The following is a 22,041-nucleotide window of genomic DNA, read 5'->3' as shown; positions in this document are numbered from 1 at the left end:
CTGAAACCCCTGGGTACCAGTTCTCTCCTCACCTTGCTGCTGCAGTGGCTACAACTTCTCCTTTTGCTCTTCTTCATCTTGGAGTCAGGACCTCCCTCATGGCAGGAACAGGCACAGTCCTTGGCCCCATCTGGCCACTCAGCCTCCTAGGAGACACCTGGGCTTGGTTAGCTGTCAAACATTTCTGGTACCAGGAGGGAGCCAATTGTGAGCCATCTGAACAAGTCCGCCCCCTGACCCCCTCCCCAACTTCCTTTCTCTTTTATTATATACCATTTCTTCACACTGCCTGGGGAGACAATTGGCCAAACTCAATTAAAGCCTACTATGCATCCCTGAAACAATCTGTAAATGACCCACAGGCTGACAGACCCCAGTCGCCCAGACGTTTCAGGACACATTTAAGTGGTGCCGTCAGGCTAAGTCACGGAGAGCTCCGTTGCGGGCTTCGATCTACTCACTCGTCCGCCTCTGTCTCTGTTGCCCTGTGCCTGGAGCTCTCCCCTCTCTTCCAATCCCCTTGAGAGAGGGCTTTGTACATATGGAAGGCTCACTCAATGATACTCTCTGTTCAATAAACCCAAGACATAAGTACCATTATTACCCCCGTTAACAATGCAGAAACTGAAACAAAGATTAAATAAATTGCCTAAGGTCATTCAGGTACTAAGAAGTGGTTTTCCCCAAGAAAGAGTACAAGACATGCAGCAAAGGGACAGTGACTAAAAGACTACTTCCTGAAGACAACAGAGAGCAGTGAGCATAGGTGGGCTCTGGGGCCAACCAACTCGTCCCTGACTAACATGAGGCCCTGGGAACAGCCCCTCTTTGCACTTCAGTTTCCTCTTCTGTAAAACGCAAACAAAACAATCTTTTCACAGGGTGACCATGAGAATTAGCTGAACAACCCATGTAAAATATAAGAGATACGTGATGCTTTGGAATACGGCTAGGTGTCAGTTGTTGTCATTACTAAAATGAGGAATCCTGGTTCTATTTTTTCACAAGAACAGAAAGGAAGAAGACCCAAGGGCAAGAGAAGTATCTCTGAGCAAGAGAAACAGATCCTTCTAACGAGTTAACAAGGCTGGGACCTCCTCAGCCACTGCACTGTTCTTCCCGTGGGCTCAGGGTGTGCGGCACAGCAGCCTGACCTGACCTGTGGCTCCTGCTCCACGGCTGCCGCAGATCACAGAGGCTTAGCGCCACCCTACACCAGAGAACCACTCAGACAGAAAATGCAAGGCTTGAATCAGGATAACCCCCAACAACCTAGCGTACCTTATCGTGATTTTGGACCCCAATCTCTTTTCTTCTTTTGTTCTTTGAGGCTGTGGGTATCTTGGGAGGTTCCTCTTCCTCTTCCACATCAGGCAATGCCACTTCTTCAAAGCCATCAAACTGGGGAGGAGTTGGTGCCACTCAACAAAGACTCTGGGCAGATGTCCCTCCTACATATGACCTTCCCCCTTCACACCCCCACTGCAGCCTCAAGGCCTGTACCTCATACTCCTTCTCCTCGGTCCAATTGATCTCTTCAAAGTCACCCATCCGGCTAGCTGCTGGGCGCAGATGGTCAAAGAAGATGGAGAACTCATCCTGTAGGTGGTCGTGGCCCTTGAGGAGCTGCCACATCTGTGTCTTGAGCTGGGGAGAGTGGCAGAAGGAAAGATGAAGTCTCTAGAGCCTCTCTAGACCACCATTCCAAATCAATCGCATATACTTCTGAGGGCTACTTTCCTTATCAACTGGGAGACACACAGAAGATACTCTTTGATTAAGAACTCCTAAACTCCCTCTCCCTCCTTGCTTGCCTACACAGGAGTATAGGCATACCTTGATTTAGTGTCTTTGCTTTATCACACCTCAGATACAGAATTTTGCTTTTTCTTTTTTTTTTTTTTTTACAAACTGAAGGTTCATTGCAACCCTGGGTCAAGCAAGTCTATCAGCACCAATTTTCCAACATCATCTGTTCATTTTGTGTCTCTGTGTCCCATTCTGATACTTCCCACAATATTACAGAATTGTTTATTATGTCTATAGCGGCGATATGTGATCATCGATCTTCGATGTTACTACTATAATTGCTTGGGAGCACCACGCATCTCACCCAAAAGAGACAGCGGACTTAAAGGTGTACGTGTTCTGATTACTCCACTGACGGACAGTTCCGCCATCTGTCTCCCTCTCCTTGGGCCTCTCTATTCCCTGAGACACCAATATTGAAATTAAGCCAATTTCACTTGAATACTTTGGACCTATAAAGGCTCTAAGTGTTCAAGGGAAAGATATAGATGCGCACCTCTCACTTTAAGTCAAAAGCAACAAATGATCAAGCTTAGTGAGGAAGGCACACCTAAAGCCAAGGCAGATTGAAAACTAGGCCTCTTGTGCCAAACAGCCATGAACGCGAAGGAAAAGTTCTTGAAGGAAGTTAAAAGTGCTATTCCAATGAATACACAAATGATAAGAAAGCAAAACAGCTTTCTTGCTGATATGGAGAAAGTTTTGTGGTCTAAGATCAAACCAGAAGATCAAATCAGTGACAACATTCCATTAAGTCAAGCCTATACCAGAAAAAGGCCTTGTCGTTTAGTTGCTCAGTCCATGTCCGACTCTTGGCCACCCCAAGGACTGACTGTAGCCCGCCAGGCTCCTCTGTCCAATGGAATATCCCAGGCAAGAATACAGGAGTGGGTTGCCATTTGTTTCTCCAGGGGACCTTCCTGACACAAAGGTGGAAACAGAGTCGCCTGTGACTCTCATGCTTGGCAGGTGAATTCTTTACCACAGAGCCACCTGGGAAGCCCCCAAACCCTAATTCTCTTCAGTTTTATGAAGGCTGAGACAGGTGAAGAAACCTGCAGAAGCAAATTTTGAAGCTAGAAAAAGTGATTCACAGAGTTTAAAGAAAGAAGCCAAAAAAAAAAGAAAGAAGCCATCTCTACAACATGAAAGTGTAGGATAAAACAGCAAGTGCTAATGTAAAAGCTACAGCAAGTTATCCAGAAGGTCTAAGATAACTAATAAAGATGGCTACACTAACAACAGATTTTCAGTGTAGAAAAAGACTTTTATTGGAAGAAGATGCCATCTATGATTTTCATAACTAGACAGGAAAAGTCATGCCTGACTTATAAGCTTCAAAGGACAGGCTGACTCTTTGATTAGGGGCTAACATAGCTGGTGACTTTAACTTGAAACCAATGCTCATTTACCATTCCAAAAATCCTACAGTCCTTCCAAACTATGCTGAATCTACTCTGCTTCTGCTGGTTTAAATGGAACAACAAAGCCTGGATGACAGCACATCTGTGGACAACATGATTTACTGAACATCTGAAGCCCACTGCTGAGACCTACTACTCAGGAAACAATCCTTTGAGAACATTATTGCTCACTGACCATACATCTGGTCACCCAAGAGCTCTGATGGAGATGTACAAGGAGATTAATGTTTTCGTGCCTGCTAGCAAAAGAACCATCATGCAGCCCATGGATCAAGGAGTCATTTCTAACTTCAAGACTCAATACTTCAGAAATACATTTCATAAGGCTACAGCCAACACAGATAGTGATTCCTCCTCCAATGGATCCGGGGAGAGAAAACTGAAAACCTTCTGGAAAAGATTCACCATTCTAGATACCATTAAGAACATTTGTGGTTCACAGGAAGAGGTCCAAATAATCAACATTAACAGGAATTTGGAAGAAGTTGATTTCAACACTCACAGATGACTTTGAGGGAGTTCAAGATTTCAATGGAGGAAGTAACAGCAGATGTGACAGAAACAGCATGAGGATTAAAAACAGATGTGGAGCCTGAGGATGGGATTAAATTGCTGCAATCCCACATAAGACCTGAACGGATAAGAAGTTACTTCTTGCAGATGAGCAAAGAGAGGTTTCTTGAAATGGAATCTACTCCTGGTGAAGCTGTTGCTATGAAGATTGTTGAAATGGCAACAAAGGATTTAGAACATTACATAAACTTAGTTGATAAGGCAATGGCAAGGTTTGAGAAGATTGACTCCAATTCTGAAAGTTTTACTGTAAATAAAATGCTACAGAGAAATCATTCATGAAAGGAAGAGCCCATCAATGGGGCAGACTTCATTGTTTTAGGAAATTATGGGGACTTCCCTGGTCGTCCAGTGGCTTAGGTTCCACACTCCCAATGCAAGGGGTCCAGCTTTGATCGGCGGTCAGGAAACTAGATCCCACATGCCACAACTAAGACCTGGTGCAGGCAAATAAATATTTTTTAAAGAAAGAAAGAAAAAAAGTTGCCACATCGACTCTAATCTTCAGCAACCACTACCTGATCAGTCAGCACCAACAATGCTGAGGCAAGACCCCCCAGCAACAAAAAGATGACAACTTGCTAAAGACTTGGATGCTGACTGACATTTTTTTTCCGCTGTTCTGTGTAGAATTCAAGATCTGAGTTCCCTGACCAGGGATTAAACCTGTACCCTGTGAAATGGAAGCTTGGAGTCTTAACCACTGGACCACCAGGGAATTCCCTAGCATTTTTTGAAAGTTGAAATATACTTGATTTACAAATTGTGAACATTTTTTAATTAACATATGTACATTTTTTAAAGCATAATGCTACTGCATCCTTAATAAACTATGGTTGGGCTTCCCTGGTGGCACTGTGGGTAAAGAATCTGCCTGCCAGTGCAGGAGACGCAAGAGATGTGGGTTCAATCCCTGGGTTGGGAAGAACCCCTGGAGTAGGAAATGGCATCCCATTCCAGTATTCCTGCCTGGAAAATTCCATGGAAAGAGGAGTATGGTGGGCTACAGTCCATGGGATCGCCAAGAGTCAGATACACATACTTCACTGAGCACACACGCACTTCACTTCATCGTGTACACATAATTTTTACATGCACTAGGTAACCAAAAAATTCATGTGACTCACTTTACTGCAATATTTACTGTACTATGATGGTCTGGAATTGAACCTGCAATGTCTCTGAGGTATGCCTGAATTATTACTTTTTTAACTGATGTATACAGTTGATTCACAGTATGGTCAACATTGTGTTAGTTTCAGGTGTCCAGCACACACACACACACACACACACACATACACACACACACACATACACACACATATACACACATACATACACACACGCACCCATACACACATATACATATATACACACACATACATATACACACATATATACATATACACATATACATACATATACACATATACACACATATACATATATACACACATACATATACATGCACATACATATATATACACACACATACATACATATACATACACACACACATACACACACACACACACACACACATATACATATATACTTTTTCAGATTCTTTGCTCTTACTGCTACTAAGTCACTTCAGTCGTGTCTGACTCTGGGCGACCCCACAGACGGCAGCCCACCAGGCTCCCCCATCCCTGGGATTCTCCAGGCAAGAACACTGGAGTGAGTTGCTTTTTCCTTCTCCAATGCATGAAAGTGAAAAGTGAAAGTGAAGTCGCTCACTCATGTCCGACTCTTAGCGACCCCATGGACTGCAGCCTACCAGGCTCCTCCGTCCATGGGATTTTCCAGGCAAGAGTACTGGAGTGGGTTGCCATTTCCTTCTCCAGGGGATCTTCCTGACCCAGGGATCGAACCCAGGTCTCCCGCATTGTAGGCAGACGCTTTACCGTCTGAGCCACAAGTTTTATGCCTTAGGTAAGCCTAAAAACCCCTTGCCATCTTCATCCCCTCCAGAAGTCCATTGCTCAGAAGCCAGAGGATTGCTTAGAAAGGGAGAATGAAAGGCCAAAGGCCAAGATGACAATGGAAGGGAAGCAGGACAGGACAGAATACCTCAGTGATCTCCTGGGGCAAGCAGTCTGCACAGCTCTGGAGGACCTTGATGATCTTCTGGTGGTGTGAGGGGTTCTCTGCAAAGCAAATTTCCAGCTGCCGAAGAAACTTGCGACTCTTCTCAAAAGCCTGCTGCTCTTCAAACTACCAGAGTGGAAAGAGGGCAAAAGAGGAGTCATCTATGCAGCCTGAGAAGGACTTGAGGGCTCTAAGCGTAAAACCCAGGAAAAATGTGCTGGAGGCATAGGGGATGACAAGGCTCTGGTTTACAACGGTGATATCTTTTTTTTTTTGGCCTCACCACAAAGTTTGTGGATCTTAGTTCTCCAATCAGGAATTGAACCTGGGCCCCAGCAGTGAAAGTACCAAGCCCTAACCACTGGACTGCCAGGGAATTCCCTGTAAGATCTTTTTTTTTTGTTTTAAGACCCTAGCATCTATCTACCTTGGGTTACTGGGGTCTACCAACTCAAGAAAACTAAGATGTAAATGAAAGATTTAAGAGTTATGTATCTCAAGTTGCTTACAGTTTTCAGAGACTGAGAGATCAGACACATGCCAGGTTACAAAGTATTTTCACATATGTATTCATTTGATCCTCATAATGATAAAGAAAAAATTATGTATAATCATCCCATGACCATTTAACTGCTTTAAGACTATCAGGCTAATATAATAACAATATGAAAACAATAATATAATAATATTATATCCATTATTCCTGTGACAAGAAACCCAGAACTACTGGGATATCCCTCAAGTTCAGACACTTATTCTCCAATATTTCAAATGTTATGTAGCCACCGGGGCCTTCCCAGACTACTGTGTATAAAACTGCAACATTTACAAAAAAAAAAAAAAAAAAAAAACAACTGCAACATTATCACTATAAAGCATTCAATATACTTTACTGTTTATATCTTTTATCACTTTTATAACATATATAACACCTGACTTTCCCCATGAGAATATAGGCTCCATGAAGGCAAGGATTTTAGTTTTATAATTATTACATTTCTAATATCTAGAACTCTGCCTAAAACACCAGTTTCTCAGTAAATATTTGTTGAAGGAAAGCCTGTTTTGCAACAGTGAGGAGCAAAGGGTTATGATGTACCTAAGGTCTCCACTGGCAACAAAGGTCAAACCCTTCACTCTACATGGAAAGAAAAGGAGAGAACAGGAGCTGAGAAGACCATCCCTTGAAAAGGAGGAGGCTCTTGTGACCCGGGACTAAGGGAAAGCTATCTACAGAAACAGCCAGGCGTCTGGAACAGTCCTGATCAACACTACCCAAGCCTAGTCTTGCTCTGACCCAGGGATCCTAGTGTGTGGTCTTTGCCCCCCTCTCTACTTACTAATCCACAGGCCAGTGCTTGCTCAGGTAACAGGAAAGCAGCAAAGTCCTTCAACAGCTGAGGCCAGTCTTGGAGCAGAATTTGCAGGCTCTTGTAGAGATCCACAGCTGTCTGCCTCTGAGTGCTTGACTCAAACTCATAGATGACCTGAAGGAAGTCTTCATACTTGCCAGGGATGTGCTGCAGGGCTTCTCGGACCTATATGAGAGGACTTTCAATCATCCAATCCCCTTTCATTGGGCCCCAAGAAACGATGGGAGAAGGAGGAAGAGTTACTGTTAAAGAGCTCCAGATTATCCGTCAGAGGTTATTCCTCTGACAGGTCCTAAGATCTGATGATTAATGGAAGCCACAGGGCCATGAGCAAGGCAGAGCTCTTTTTCTGACAGTGAGGAGTGGAAAAATTTCTATTTTCCAGGGACCACAGTGCTACCTGCAAAACCAGGTAAACTTTTCTCTAGCTCACAGCCTGGACCTCTCCTTCCAGGTTTCACCTCCATGTTGAAATAGATAAGGAGTGCTTGGTACATATATTTCAGCATGGTATCATTGAGGGTAAATAATACATAAATTAGGAATGTTAGGAAAATATCAGGAATAAGAAAACCCATGATTATTATTGCTAGAACTCCACTTGCTGGGGGTATAAAGAATTAGGTGGTTACCAAAAGAATGAGATAGGGACCACTGCGAAAAACACGCAGGTTCATGACTCTAAAGATCACTGAGGTCCACTTTCTGGTCAGTGTACCACATGTTGTTCCTCCAAAGCCAAAGGCTCAGGTAAGGTCCTTATCAATCTACTCTTTCAGGGATGATGGTGAAATCACCTTTCCCCGGCTTCAGGGCAACAGAGGGGTAGTATGCTGGGCAGGAATAATAAATCGGCCGAAAACTGAACTCAGTGTCCTTGTGGTTTCACTCACACAGTTCTTTTGGTATTTCCAGGAAAACAAAGGTAGAAGCACAGAAGGCTACTGTGCAGCCTGAAAGGCAGACTTCATTTTAAAAACAGAGGGGCTGGTAGGAACAGGAAGCAGCATTTGCCTACCCTGCTCAGATAAGCCTGAGCAAAGGCCAAATCCTTCTGCTCCCGGAGTGGATCTCGCTCGAGGATGTCCTCATCATACAGTAACAGCAGCTTGGCGGTGTCCTTGCTGGCCCGGGCCCGACTGCCCCGCTTGCTGCGAGCGCGATGATTACTCCGGCCCTTTCCTGCAGCTTTGATGCTCTCTCCTTAGGATACACATGAAAACAACTGTTTCTCTATCCCTGCAACCTCTGCTCTTCCCAACTCATCAAATGCACCCTCCCCATCAACTCCCCTAATCATCATTACATAGTAATCTGGGAGAAAAGCATCAACTGTTGATGACTGCATCAACTGGGATGATAATGAGCTGCTTAGCTACTACATATTGAAAACAGAAGTCTAAAGAGTGAGTGTGGTCTGATGCTGGGCTCTCAGGGATTATGTCCTGGTGAGGAACAAGCAGCACTTTTTGAAATAAACCTAGCTCTTGACCTAATACATAACATGTGAATTAAGAACCAGTATAAAAACCTGCATAAACAGAGTACAAATCTAGCAGCTGATATGCTGATAGCAGAGTCAAATTTTAAATTTCTGAGCATCTCTTCTCTGCAACGGCAGCAGGTTAAAACATCTATTTGGGAGAAGGGTGACTGGCAGGTGGGATCCAAAGGATTTCTTCTGGGAACTGGCACCTGTTTTATAAGCTAGCCACTCTGCACATGTCCCTGAGTCAATGAGGCCTCCTGAGACCCGCCCCCACTCAGACCCATCCTACTTACCTGGTGGGGTCCTGCTGGTCTCCACTTCTGGAGCAGCCTTTGGGGAGGCAAAGGTGGCAGGAGGCTTCTCGGCAGGGTCTCCGATGGCTTCATCCATCATTTCATCCTCCTTCTGCAGGTTTTCCATTCCTTCTGCTTCTTCTTCCTCTTCTTCCTCAGGCTCAGAATTCTCTTCCTGGGAGTTCTCTTCCTCAGACTCACCCTCCTGACTCATGCGCCTTTCAGATGCAAGCCAAGTCAGTTTCTCCATTGTTTCCTGCAAACCCCCCCCAAAGAGTGTGCATGAGGGCTGTAATAGCTCACCACCGGCTGACTGCACAGAGTTTTTCAGAAGGAACTGTGGCTAATCAACTGGTGAGGGAGAGTGAGAAGCGGATGGGTTTTAGGGGTTATTGGGGTTTTTTGGTTTTGTTTTTTGGCCACACTGTACAGCTTGAAGGATGTTAGTTCTGTGAAATGAAATATTTTTTGCCGTACCGGGGGACAAAAAATGTCACAGCTATCGGTGATTCATGGCCTCCTAATGTGAATGAGGGCTCTAAAAGTGAACACAAGGCCTACGATCCAGAAGATGCCAATGCCCGGTGACTGGTGAGGAACTGGAGGGGACTGGGTGTCATGCAAGAGCAGCCAACCACCATCCTTGCCACCCTTTAAGGTGACAGGAAACAGGATTTGGTCCCGGATAGGTCAGGTGCATATGAAAGCAATGAATTCAGTGAGCCCAGAGGCTCCATCTTGCCACACATAGAAGAACACTAAATTCCTTAACTTGACTTGATATCTGGTTCTCCTTACTACTTAATAATAATCTTTGATGTTTAGATTTCCTACCCTCTTTGTTGCAAACTGTATCTAGCCTGACTCCCCCTCCTGCTTCTTCAGAACAGTTTTCTCAGAGAACTGAGATGCTGCCTCCCAAGCTCAGAATCCTTAACATTCCCACCAAATAAAATAACTCTCTACTTTGAGGTTGTGATTAATTTTTCAGTCAACAGTTTCCTGACCAGAAATCGAACCCAGTTCCGAGCAGTGAAAGCACCCAGTCCTAACCACTGGACACCAGGGAGTCCCTGAGTAGATTTGAAAGGTCTCCCCTGAAGGTAATTTTCCTTTGCCAGGGTCCATACTTATGATCCTTTTTCTTTTTTTAGTCATTTAAATTGTGCTCAGGAGATTCAATTTAATGTTTAAATGAGTTTAAATCAAATATAATATGTAACATTTAACTCTTTCCCTCTCCTCTCACCTCAACCCCCAAACTATGCTCAGTAATACATTCAAAAGTCAAAAATGATTTTACAACTATCTCTAGTGCAAAAAGCAAGCCGGTGGCCTATCAATAAATTAAATCTATTACTGAATCCACAAAATATTGGAGAAGAGTGCCCAACTCTCACCTGGAGTTCTGGGACAGAAAGTACAGATTCCTCAGAGGCTGATGACATCTCGTCTTCCTCATCCTGGGTAAGGTCATCAAAGTCCTCTTCTTCCTCTTCCTCTGGCCCATCCTTCTCTCCTGCAGTTTCTGGTCCTGCTGGGGTCCCCACTGACTGACCATCAACGCTGGATAGGTCTTCGGGCTTCCCCAGGGGGCTGCTAAGCACCATTTCAGGGTCAGTGGAGAAGGAAGCGTCCCTTGGGGACCCTTTGCTCACATCTCCTGAGTTTCCTTCCCCAGGAGGCTCTTGAGAAGCCGAAAGGGTTTGAGCTGCTTGACTCCTCTCCTCCTCCTGTTGTAGGCCTGTCTGTTTCTTCCCCTCTCTAGGCCCACTTGACTCCCCACTTGGGAAGCCAGTGTCCAACTCCACAGAGTGTTCTTCTTTGATTTCATCATGGCTGTCCTGCTCCAGGGATCCACCACAGGTGTCCTGCCCAGGATCTTTAGGTTCCGTCTTAACGATTTCCTCTAAATCCTCAGGGCAAGTGTGCAGAGATTCCCGGAAGCCCTGAGGCAGGGGTTCAGGGGCCTGCCTCCCCTCCTCCGTTTTCACAGTGGTCCAGCCACAGGCACTGCTCTCCGACAGCTGCTCCTGGCACGCTCTGTCTGTAGCTGGAGGCCCTGGGCTGTGCTCCTCTTTGGGGAAGACAGCAGCACAGACAGGAGACGGTTCCCGAGGTTCTAGTTTGGGTTCGAGGCCTGGAAAGGCATTTTTCCCCTCAGCCAAAGGACAACCTGTGTCCACATTCACGGGGGCTTTATCTTCAGGGGTGGATGGTACAGAGAGATTCACAGAGGGGCCAGAGACAATTAAGGGGGGGATGGAGGAGGCCACAAGGGGCTGGTTCAACGCACAGGGGAAGGCAGTAGGGTTAACCAGCAGGGTGGTGATGGGGATGGTCTGAGGACTCCGGGCCACCGCTGCACTGACGGGCTGCACCATGTTGCAGCCGCTGCCGAGGCTCACAACCTTCACGGTCGCGGCGGGAACAGTGAAGAACACGGGCGCAGGGTGGATGAGAGGGGCAGGCTTCAGACAGAGAGAGGCCTTGGGTCCCTTTCTCTTGGAGGCTCTCCGTTTCACACATGGCTTTCGAAACTTCGAAGAAGCAAGTGAAGGCAGCATTAGCTTCGGCACAGGGGCGGAGGACAGCAGGGTCTGCGGCTCAGGCAGAGGGAAGCTGGTCCTGGCCTCAGCAGCTGCAGCTGGCAGTGCTGCTGGAGACTCAAAACTGTCCCCCCCGGGGGCCCCCAGAGGAGGGCCACCTGGCACTGCCTGTAAGACCGTGGCTGGCTGGATCAGGGGAGGAATCCGGACCACCATTTTGCTTGGAGGGGCTTCTGAGTGAGCTGATCTAGCCGGTGTCTTCCCAGAGCTGGAGCTAGGCTGGAGAGAGGGGCTGGGTCCGAAAAAAAAGGGCTTCAGGGTGGAGGACCGCTTCTGTCTCCAAGCCTTCCTAGAAAAACGGTTGGCAACTGGCTTCAGCTTCAGGACTACACCCTTGGGCAGTAGCAGTGGATACCGAGTTTCACTCTCCAGTTCCGAGCTGCCTTTTCCCAGGCCTGGGTCTGAGTTGATCTCAGTGGTTCCAGTCACATTTCCTGCCTCTCTGGCACCACCAGCTATGTGCCGCAGTTCCTCCTGGATGGACGGCAGACTGGCCTAATGGGAATAAGAACACTCAGATATACCCCATGCCAGAATTAGGTAAAAATAATTGGGCTTTCTAGATATTAGGTGGAGAAGGCAATGGCACCCTACTCCAGTACTCTTGCCTGGAAAATCCCATGGACGGAGGAACCTGGTAGGCAGTCCGTGGGATTGCTGAGAGTCGGACATGACTAAGTGACTTCACTTTCACTTTTCACTTTCATGCACTGGAGAAGGAAATGGCAACCCACTCCAGTATTTTTGCCTGGAGAATCCCAGGGACGGGGGAGCCTGGTGGGCTGCCGTCTATGGGTCGCACAGAGTCGGACACGACTAAAGTGACTTGGCAGCAGATATTAGGTGCCTTTACAGGACAGTCTTAAGACATCTTTTAAGAAGGATTTTTCTGCAGAATAGCAGATATTTCTAAGAAGACTATATCCCAATTTTATACTCTAGAAACTCCCTGAATTTCCTTTAAGAAACTATCATTTTAACCACTATTTTTAAAAGGTTAGAGAATCACCGGTGGGGGAGGGAGGGAGGTGGAGAAATAGGAGAGGAAAGGTGACTGAAGATTTCTTAAGTCCTAGTTCTACAGCTAAAGCAGCAGGGATGGAAAGCAGCCCTTCCTTGATGTTCTTGCCGGGCTCATGGTGACCTTCTGCTCCCGACACACCGAGGAGGAGGGCTGTACCTTTAACCAGAACGGAAGCCGGTGCTCCTCCCTCTCTACAGGCGGCTTCCACTGATGCGGCTGGATCTCTTCACAGCACTTCATTAAGATGGGCAGCTGTTTGGTCTTCTTATAAAACTGAGTGTGAAGAAATAAATAAAGGAAAAGTCACATTTCTTCTAGAAACTGCTCTCATCAGGTTGGGGAGTGTGGTGGGCAGCAGTCTGAGAAACATATACACACACGCAAATAGCATATACTGACTGCTCTGTATTTCAAATTAAGCTAATCTCCAATTAATAAATATTTTATCATTACTTAGTATCTTCTAATAAGCTCTATTCTTGTCACCAGAAAAGTTTAGGTCATAGAGAAAAGGAAGCGGATGGTTAGAGTCATGGAAAATTTGCTCCTCTCAGCAGTTGCAATGGGAGTGCCTCATTAATCCTTATCCTGACGACATGGAAGCTTCCTTTTAAGCAAATAATGGTGCAAGGAATACTGGAAGGGAAAGAAAGAACAGAAAGACTGACAGTTCCATTTTCAGAGTGAGCTTACAATAACAATAAGCACTAGGCACTGTGTTACAAGCCGAGCATACAAACAAGGAGGCAATCCCTGCTCTCAAGGAGCTCACAGGTAGTGGAAGAGACAGTCAAGTACAAATCAATGATGAGGGACTTCCCTGGTGGTCAACTGGTGAAGGATCAACCTTCCAGTGCAGGGGACTAGGTTCAATCCCTGCTCAGGGAATTAAGATCCCACATGCCTCAAGGCAACTAAGCCCATCACCACAACTACTGACCCTGTGCTCTAGAGGCCAATAGCAGCAACTACTGAAGCCTGCATTCCCGAGAGCCTGTGCTCCACAAGAGAAGCCACCGCAATGAGAAGCCTGTGTGTAGCAACTAGAGTAGCCCCCACTCAACACAACCTACAGAACAGCTCACACAGCAACAAAGACCTAGCACAGAAAAATAAATAAGTAAATTATAAAAGAAAACAAACAAACAGGCAGATTAAACACATCCATTTGTCTCTATTCCCTCTTGAATCCCCATGAAAATAACAGATAGGAAATTTTTAAAGATAAAAGTCTAAAAGGAGAGATAACCCACAGGCCTCTGCAACCGGCTATTAAAGAATATTCTAAACAACAAGAAAAGCTATCAGATATTATGACAGAAGAAGTAACGACTCACCTCAGCAGAAGGGTTAGAAAAAAAAGATGAAATAATATCCCAGAAAATACAGCAAGAAGACAGAGGGATGGGAGAAAAGAAGAAAGATAAGATGAGAAGACCAGCCCGAGGGGTCTACCATCTGACCACTGAGCCACAGAAGGAGACAGCAGACCAAAAGAAGGGGAGGAAACCAGCAATGCAAAACTCAAGGACATTTCCCAACACTGGAACCTGTGAGTTTCCAAACTAAAGTTTATCAAGTACCTGGCATAATTAGTAAGACCAGACACCTAGCAAGGTATATTATCATGAATTTCAAAACACTGGAGAAAAAAGAAAATCCTATGTACTCCTAGAGGAAGAGAAAAAAACACGTGTCATATAAAGGTTCAAAAGTCAAAAGAACATCAACTTTCGAAAGAGCCAGTCCTAGAAACTAGAAGAAAATGGAGTCCTTAAATTGTTCTGACCAAAGTGATTTTCAACCTAGAATGTTAAACCCACTGAAGTGGGAGAAAAGAACAAAGACATATTTCATACTTTTAATTTTGAATAATTATAGTGTCATTGACAGGTCTTATGTACATTTGTTACAAAGTAACAATAGTTATATATAAAAACTAGGTATACAGCACAATAGCCAAACTAGGAAACTGCATTGGTCAAGTCATGTCATGATACACCATGAACACAAGCAATATAAATCTAAAAATTTTTTTCTCAAAGATAGGATGTGCTCCACTAAAACAAGGCCAAAAAGTTGTGGGATTCAGAAATAAGAGGATCCGGACTTCCCTGATGGTCCAGAGGCTAAGAACCCACCAGACAATGCAGGGGACACAGGTTCAATCTCTACTCCTAGAACATTCCACATGCTGCAGGGCAACTAGTCCCATGCCAATGCTTCTGAGCCCGCGTGCTAAAACTACTGAAGCCCGCATGGCCTGCAGTTCATGACCTAAAACAAGAAAAGCCACTGCAGTGAGAAGCCCACACACCACAACTGCAGGGTAGCCCCAACTCTGCACAACTAGAGAAAAGCCTGTGAAGCAACGAAGAACCAGCATAGCCAAAAAATAAATTAAAAATATTTTTAAAGAAAGAAAGAAGAAGATCCAACACAAGTAAGAGGTGAAATGAAACCCCAGGAAAATCGTGAAGAAAAAGCCAGAGAACACATTATTAGTGCAGCAAGCCAAGAGAGCAGCATGGGTAAAGTGGAGCAGGATCAGAGCGCTCTGGGGACTTCTTCAGGAAGATGAAGGTGACAGCAGAGAACCTAAAATACCTGAAAACGCTGAAAAGAGATTTATAAAACTTAAATAAACGTTAATGTTAAACTGGTAATAAATACATAAAAAAACCAAGTTCCACTCACCCTCCAAAAATGCAATCATTTCTCCAAAAGAAACAAAATATTCAGCAGGAAAAGCAAAGTAATCACGATACACTACCCGGCTCAGCTGTGAGGAGTTTTTACATACTGCTTATAATAACTCTGGAAAAAAATCCAACTTATACTGTGATATAACTGAGGTGAAGCAGTGAGAGAGTGTGGAGAGAACTGTCTTCATCTTTCATGATTTCAGTTTAACAGAGAAGGCCTAAATCCAAAAAATCAACTGGTAGCAATTCTAAGCATGCTACCTAGATCCTAGATATAGAGGTAAATGGACCATCCCTGCAGAAACCTTGCTAAGCAGGAAATAGGGAGAAAAATGATTGTTTTTCATGATAAGATTCACAGAGATTTTTTTACTCTTTAGAGCAGTGGTCCCCAACCTTTCTGGCACCAGGGACCAATTCTGTGGAAGGATGTCGGTGGGGGACCCATGGGACGGTTTTAGGATGATTCTCATAAGAAGCTGGCAACTGAGACCCTCCTGTGCATGCGGTTCACAGTGGGGTTTGTGCTCCTTTGAGAATCTACGACCACCGCTGATGCGACAGGAGGTGGAGCTCAGGCAGTATGTGAGCAATGGAGAACAGCTATAAATACAGATGAAGCTTAGCTCTCTAGCCTGCCATTCACCTCCTGCTGTGCAGCCCGGTTCCTAACAGGCTATGGACCAGTATCAGTCTGTGGACTGGGGACCCCCACTTTAAAGTATACTTTATAATTTTGATATAAATGTCCAAGTATAAAGAATTAAGAAGGATATAAGTGGACTGTTGCCTACTCTTTGAAGAAGGTTTAGAGTGGGAAAAAAAAAATGAATAGCTAGAGGAAAACAAATTTGATAAGTATTTTTACATTTGAACAATTTAGCGGAAATATCCATAACAGATGAAGATGGTACTCCATAGGAAAATAATAGATCAATGTCACTGGAAAGGAAAGAGGGCTAGTGGGCAGTTAGGAGGGACTAGCGTTAGATAAAAGGCTATTCACTGAGACTGAGAAAAAGAAAAGGAAAGGCTGCACTCAGCCAAGGTGCCCAGTGGAGTGTGCAGGGAGCACTTACTTTAATGATGTTGTCAGGAGCTCTGTTCATGTTGAGGTTCTTGATTCTCACTGTCAGCTGGTGGGCAGTCTTGCAAGTGAGAAGGTACTTGCTGATCAGAGGCTTGGGAAACTCCGTCCCTTCAAAGTGCTTCAGTCCTAAAGCCAACAAACTGAGAAGCGGGTGGGGACACTCAATCTCGCTTGACAGTCCATCCTGCTGAAAAGCCTCCCAGACAAACTCCCCACCCTACAACCTACTTCTACATCTAAGTCTTGTACACATTAATGGAAACTTAACAGAAAATTTCAGATAATTACTGAGTACTAAGAAGGACTATGAGAATAAGACTCAATAAGGAGTTCCCATCAAGTGAGAAGAGGGAAAACCAAGCGTAAATCACTAATAAATGTCACAACATGATGTGCTTTACAGTAACAATACAAACAAAGTTTGAGGGAAGGAGGATGGCCCTAATAAAACAAATATAAAATGAATATTGGGCACCATGTTAGACATATTAAGTCCACACCAACACTAAGTCTCACAACATAACATACTCAATTACAGTTACCTGTATACATATTTGCTGATGGCAGTGGGGAAACACACATCAAGAGCCAGGAAAGTGTTTATAACTGTTATCGAATAACCTCACTCTTGAGAATTTACCCAAAGTGATAAAAACTCAAAGAGTTTCAAAAGCCCTGTGCACAAAGATCCTTGGTGAAGCCTCATTTAGAACAGCTAAACAAGAGAGGGAGGGAAAAGCGGCAAACAAAAGGACTATGATAGGGCCGTTAATACTGCCTGAAAGGACAATATACAGAGACAAAAAAAAAAAGACAATGCTACAGCATGGAATGCAGAAAAAAAGGTCATGAATATATTAAGTTAAAAAAAGCAAACAAAATTATACTTAAATTGCCAACAGTTACATAAGAAATACAGAGAGAAAAATTATTATGTAAGGGTTGTCAGGATAATGGATAAAAATGTTTTCCTTGAAAATTATCCACTAACAGGATTATGAGGTTATTTTTTACTGTAAAAGACAAAAAACAACTTAAAATGTTTCCAAAACGTGTATGTCATCCCCTAAAAAGAGCTGTATTTGGCACTGCTGGAACACGCACATACTACAGACCTATGTCCATCTACACTGCTTTCCTTTGTGTCCATTCCTTATTATACAGGTCTTCTCAGTGTATTTTGTACTTTTATCCCCACCCAGTAAATCCTTACTTGTCTTCTGCTTTGGTGAAGAAAATCTTATCCTGGGGATTCTTGGCCTTCAGAGAACACACTGGAAGTAACTCTGGATACATGAAAACCTTGCTAGTGGCTAGGATCCAAGCCACTTGCTTTGGCAAACAGGGCAATTTACAGGCTATAAGAAAAAAATGCATAATAAATGAAACTCCAGAACAAAAGAGGGCTTCACAAAAGCTTCCGAATGCATCTTGGCATTTAAAGAGAGCCAACCCTACCTAACGTGATGCCCTTCCACACACACACACACACCTCCCAAAAGTCTCCACAATCATTCTCAGCCTAACATGTACCTAAAAGTTAAAAATTGATTGTCTTTTTGCTTCCTATGTGGAACACTTAACACACTAAGTAACAAAAACACTTATAAAGTACCAAGTAATACCTGGCAGATAGTGTATGCTCAAAAAATTTTTACCTCCTCCCCCTTTAAATCCTTGAAGGAAAAGTGACCTTCAACAACGCATTCTTCCAGGATAAGATTCCAACTTCTTTAATCTCCCTCACAAATCTGGTATTCCAAATTTTTATCTGATTCTTACTTAACTTTCATTAAATTCTCCCAGATTCCTCATGAGGTTGGGAACAAAAAAAACCATAAAGAGGATGAGACTATTCAGTCTCATTCATTTCTATCTTGCTGTCTAAGCCTCTCAATTCCAGGCATTTCTGTCTTTCCAGAAATAAATACCTCTAGAGCCATATTTCTGCTTGCAGAAATGTTATTTTTATATCCCCAGAAGAAAAACACAAGACACTACACAGGTAACTTATAACTATGCACACACATTCAGTTGCATCCAACTCTTTGCAATCCTATCACTGTAGCCCGCTAGGCTCCTCTCATCAAAGGATTCTCCAACACAAGAATACTGGAATGGGTTGCCATTTCCCACTCCAGGAGATCTTCTCGACCCAGGAACTGAACCTGCATCTCCACTGGCAGGCTGATCTTTACCACAGACCCACCTTCAAAGCCCAAGTTATAACTGTAGTCTGGTGTTAAGTTTTCATTACCAACATATAACTAAAAAAGTAGTCTGTGTCTATCACATAATGCCCTTAAATTCAACTATATTCTATTGAATTGTAAGAGTCAGGGATTTAAAATCAAATCTAAAGACAAATCCAAACCCAGACCAAACCACAACTAATTTGCTAAACTAGGAACAAATCAGAAACAAATATTTCATTTAACGGAATGGCAAATATTTACTTAAAAATACTAAACCAATGAATGGTAGAAATCAAACCTGGAAATTTCTTTAAAATACTGAACAGGCAAATGTACAACATTTTTACTTTGTTCCTAACTCCCAAGTCAACATAATTGGAAATACTACTATAATCATGGGAAATAAAATGATCTTAATGAAGAAGAGAGTAAAAACCTAATAAACACAACCTGACTTTACCACTTGACTTCCATCTTTATCTTGATACCAGTCTGTCTTGACCTGACTCCTAATACTTACCCTCATATCTATTTAAGTCCAATTATTAGCAATGAGTGCCACATCTCTGCCTCCCACATCCCTGTCCTGTTCACTGACTCCATCCTCTACTTAAACCCAAGTATTATTACCTAGTTCTAGAATTTAGGTAATGAACACACAGGAAGGATAAGAGAGAGAAGGAAGAAACTACAAATACCCTGTCTCCTCCAACCCTAGGAAATTATCCCCAGGAAATGATCTGTGGGGTAAGACGAACACCTCGCACTGCCAGTAAAACAGCAGACCCATCTGTCCCTACCAGTCTTCTTGACAGTTTTACGAGGACTCCAGTCAACGCTGACATGTGTGCTGAAGTCTTCAATAAGCTTCATGGCTCCCATCAGGTTACAGGGTTGGAACAAGGTCTGAAACTTGGGGTTGAACTGATGATGGAGGGCGATGGAGCTTTGAGCAAAGGTTCCCAGCTCTTTCTGGGAAAACATGACACAAAGGACATCTAAGTTCCAGACAAATAATACCAGTATCCCTTAGCCTCTAAGAGAAAAACTGTCCTTCCTACAATAGGATAAAAACAGATAAAAATCATCAAAAGGACTTTCCTAATTAACGTTTTTCCATCAAGACTGCTCTTCTGATGAGTCCTCAGATGTTTAGGCATCTGTGACACATTAACTTGTTCCTGTTTTACTCTCAGTCTCAGGGGTCCTCAGCCTTTTGGATGTATGTTCTAGCTCCCCAGCTGGAATTAAAATCCTCAAGAGTGAGCGCCATTACTTAAAAAAATAATAATAATAATAATAATAGTTCATTTGTTTCTCTGAATAACACCTAGAACAAAGTATTTCTCATGATTCCCTGAACACAGTAAGAAGGAAACATAATCTGCTGATTATCCAAGGATGTTCTAACAATGAAGCACCTCAGATTCCAGAGAGAATTACCCAAGAGGCAAAGAATATCGCTATTATTGCCCCAAAGTTCAGATTTTAAAATGTGACTTTTCCTTGGTCATTCCCTGTTGCTCACCGGATCTTATTTAGCTCCCCAATAAGGGAATGAACCTGGGCCCCAACAGTGAAAGCAATGAATCCTACACCACTGGACTGCCAAGGAATTCCTAAAAATTTGAAATTAAAAGCCCTTCCTCCAAAATATTCCAAAATGCCATGAGCAAAATTAATTTTATACATAAAACAATGATATCAAGCTTAATAAATAATGAATTCAATAAAAAGAAGAGAAGTACAAAAGCCTAAGATGGGAAGATCTACAGGTGCGGAAAAGAGCACCCAATAAAAAGGCCTAAGAGAAACAGTCAGAGACAATTGAATACACTCTCTGTCCTTTCCTGGGAAGCAGTAACTTATGTTTTCACAGCAAACACAGGAAATCATATGAATATCTACCAATACAAACAGGAGAGAAGAATAAATGTAGCTTATGATGAGTCAACATCTGTGAGAAATGACTTCCTAACTAATTGCATACACAATTCTTTAGATTAGGGATATCTGAAACCTTACAAGAAATATCCTGGTGGTACTGGCCTCCGAACTGAGATTGGGGTTGGAACTGGTGAGAAGGTGAATTTGCGTCAAGAGCTGAACATGCTGAGGAGGGAAAGAAAATAATACAGTGTGACATGTTATGATATTGTCATCTCAGAAACCCAGAAGACCTTACCAAGATGTTAGTGACTTTATCCTACATGTTTTACTCTGCAGAGAGACTATGAGAACAACATAGTATCTTGGTATAAATGTTTTTTCTCAGATGTGTTCCACCTGAACAAACTGACAAAACCAGGGGAAATTTAACTTCAAACTAGAGGGACTAAGATTATAAAAGAAAAAAAAAAAAACAACTACTCTGGCAGTTAAGCTGTGAAATTCAGAAAGGATTACTAAAGATTCTTTGAAATCTATCATTCTGAAAACTATCAGAGTCCTGATATGCATTCTGACCTGAGCCATAAAGACATGAACATGGTGGCCTTTCAAGGTCCTAACTGACATGAAGATGCTGTGGTCCTGTGGTTTCAATGGTTACCAAGACATCTATTTCTGACTTTCACAAGCTGCTAATTTTTGGCTTCATCTCAAAACATGAAGATGATCCAATATTAACATTACCAAGAAGAGTCTTACCTGCTGCATCTGCTGCTGGAGCCTCTTCCTCTGTGCTGGGTCTAGAATCAGAGTCTGATGAACCTTCTCCCTCTGGGGTTTATTAACCCTCTCTACTTCCTGCTGCTGTTTGGCTGAAGATTTTTTCATCTTCAGCTGTTCAAGTAGCTCCTTCACGGTGCGATGTTGCTCATTTAGTAAGTTGGCCAGTGGTTCCTCAAACCTATCCCCCACAGGGAGATCACTGGATTTGAATATTTTCACGGATCCAAAACACATCCAGTTCCTTCCTACCATGGGCTAAGCCAGTCTGAGCAACGTCCATCTACTGCTAATCCTCAAGTCTCACTTTAGCCAAGAGGCAAACTCCAAGCCTACCCAAATCTTCTCCCATAGTGGTTAGCACAGATTCAAATAAGATGGTTCTGACTCATCCCCCACCTATTCTCCTACAATCAGTACTCTAAGTAATATACTAATGAAGGTGAAATTAAACTAAAATCTAAACATAGGGTAATGTCTGGATAACAAAGCAGCCAAGGAGCTAATGGGAATCCATGATTTTTGCATCCCACTGACAGTTACATTAATCTGGGACTTATTCTTAATGGTGATACAGAATCTTCCCAAAGCACATCTGTTCTCTAAGCTAGCTGCTACTCCCAAACTGGACCCCAGGTCCAGTTTCTCCTGTTCTCCAGCTCCTATCCATTCAGGCTACCCTGACTTCCTTTCTTA

At 43.5% G+C, this 22,041-nt stretch overlaps 1 protein-coding gene across 6 annotated transcripts in view; it reads right to left on the bottom strand.

Moving 5' to 3' along the window:
• LOC133040638 (GON-4-like protein) overlaps window positions 1-22,041 on the bottom strand; it is an 86,435-nt gene that overhangs the window by 3,159 nt on the left and 61,235 nt on the right. For 5 of the 6 annotated variants that reach the window (XM_061120611.1, XM_061120606.1, XM_061120608.1 and 2 more), the window contains exons 15-28: window positions 21,325-21,526; window positions 20,701-20,787; window positions 19,476-19,647; window positions 17,694-17,838; window positions 16,470-16,620; window positions 12,842-12,958; window positions 10,453-12,156; window positions 9,053-9,308; window positions 8,289-8,473; window positions 7,238-7,435; window positions 5,880-6,023; window positions 1,504-1,647; window positions 1,282-1,401; window positions 33-146 (exon numbers count right to left, since the gene is read on the bottom strand). In XM_061120611.1, coding sequence (XP_060976594.1) covers window positions 33-146; window positions 1,282-1,401; window positions 1,504-1,647; window positions 5,880-6,023; window positions 7,238-7,435; window positions 8,289-8,473; window positions 9,053-9,308; window positions 10,453-12,156; window positions 12,842-12,958; window positions 16,470-16,620; window positions 17,694-17,838; window positions 19,476-19,647; window positions 20,701-20,787; window positions 21,325-21,526 — 3,739 coding nt within the window. Of the gene's footprint in view, window positions 1-32; window positions 147-1,281; window positions 1,402-1,503; window positions 1,648-5,879; window positions 6,024-7,237; window positions 7,436-8,288; window positions 8,474-9,052; window positions 9,309-10,452; window positions 12,157-12,841; window positions 12,959-16,469; window positions 16,621-17,693; window positions 17,839-19,475; window positions 19,648-20,700; window positions 20,788-21,324; window positions 21,527-22,041 lie in introns of those variants that run through there. The other variant, XM_061120612.1, reaches the window with a different exon arrangement.

The sequence above is a fragment of the Dama dama genome, chromosome 20 (assembly GCF_033118175.1).
Source record: "Dama dama isolate Ldn47 chromosome 20, ASM3311817v1, whole genome shotgun sequence".
In the NCBI taxonomy this organism is placed as follows: domain Eukaryota; kingdom Metazoa; phylum Chordata; class Mammalia; order Artiodactyla; family Cervidae; genus Dama; species Dama dama.
The sequence above is the reverse complement of the archived record's forward strand: the minus strand, read 5'-3'. Positions and strand labels throughout refer to the sequence as shown.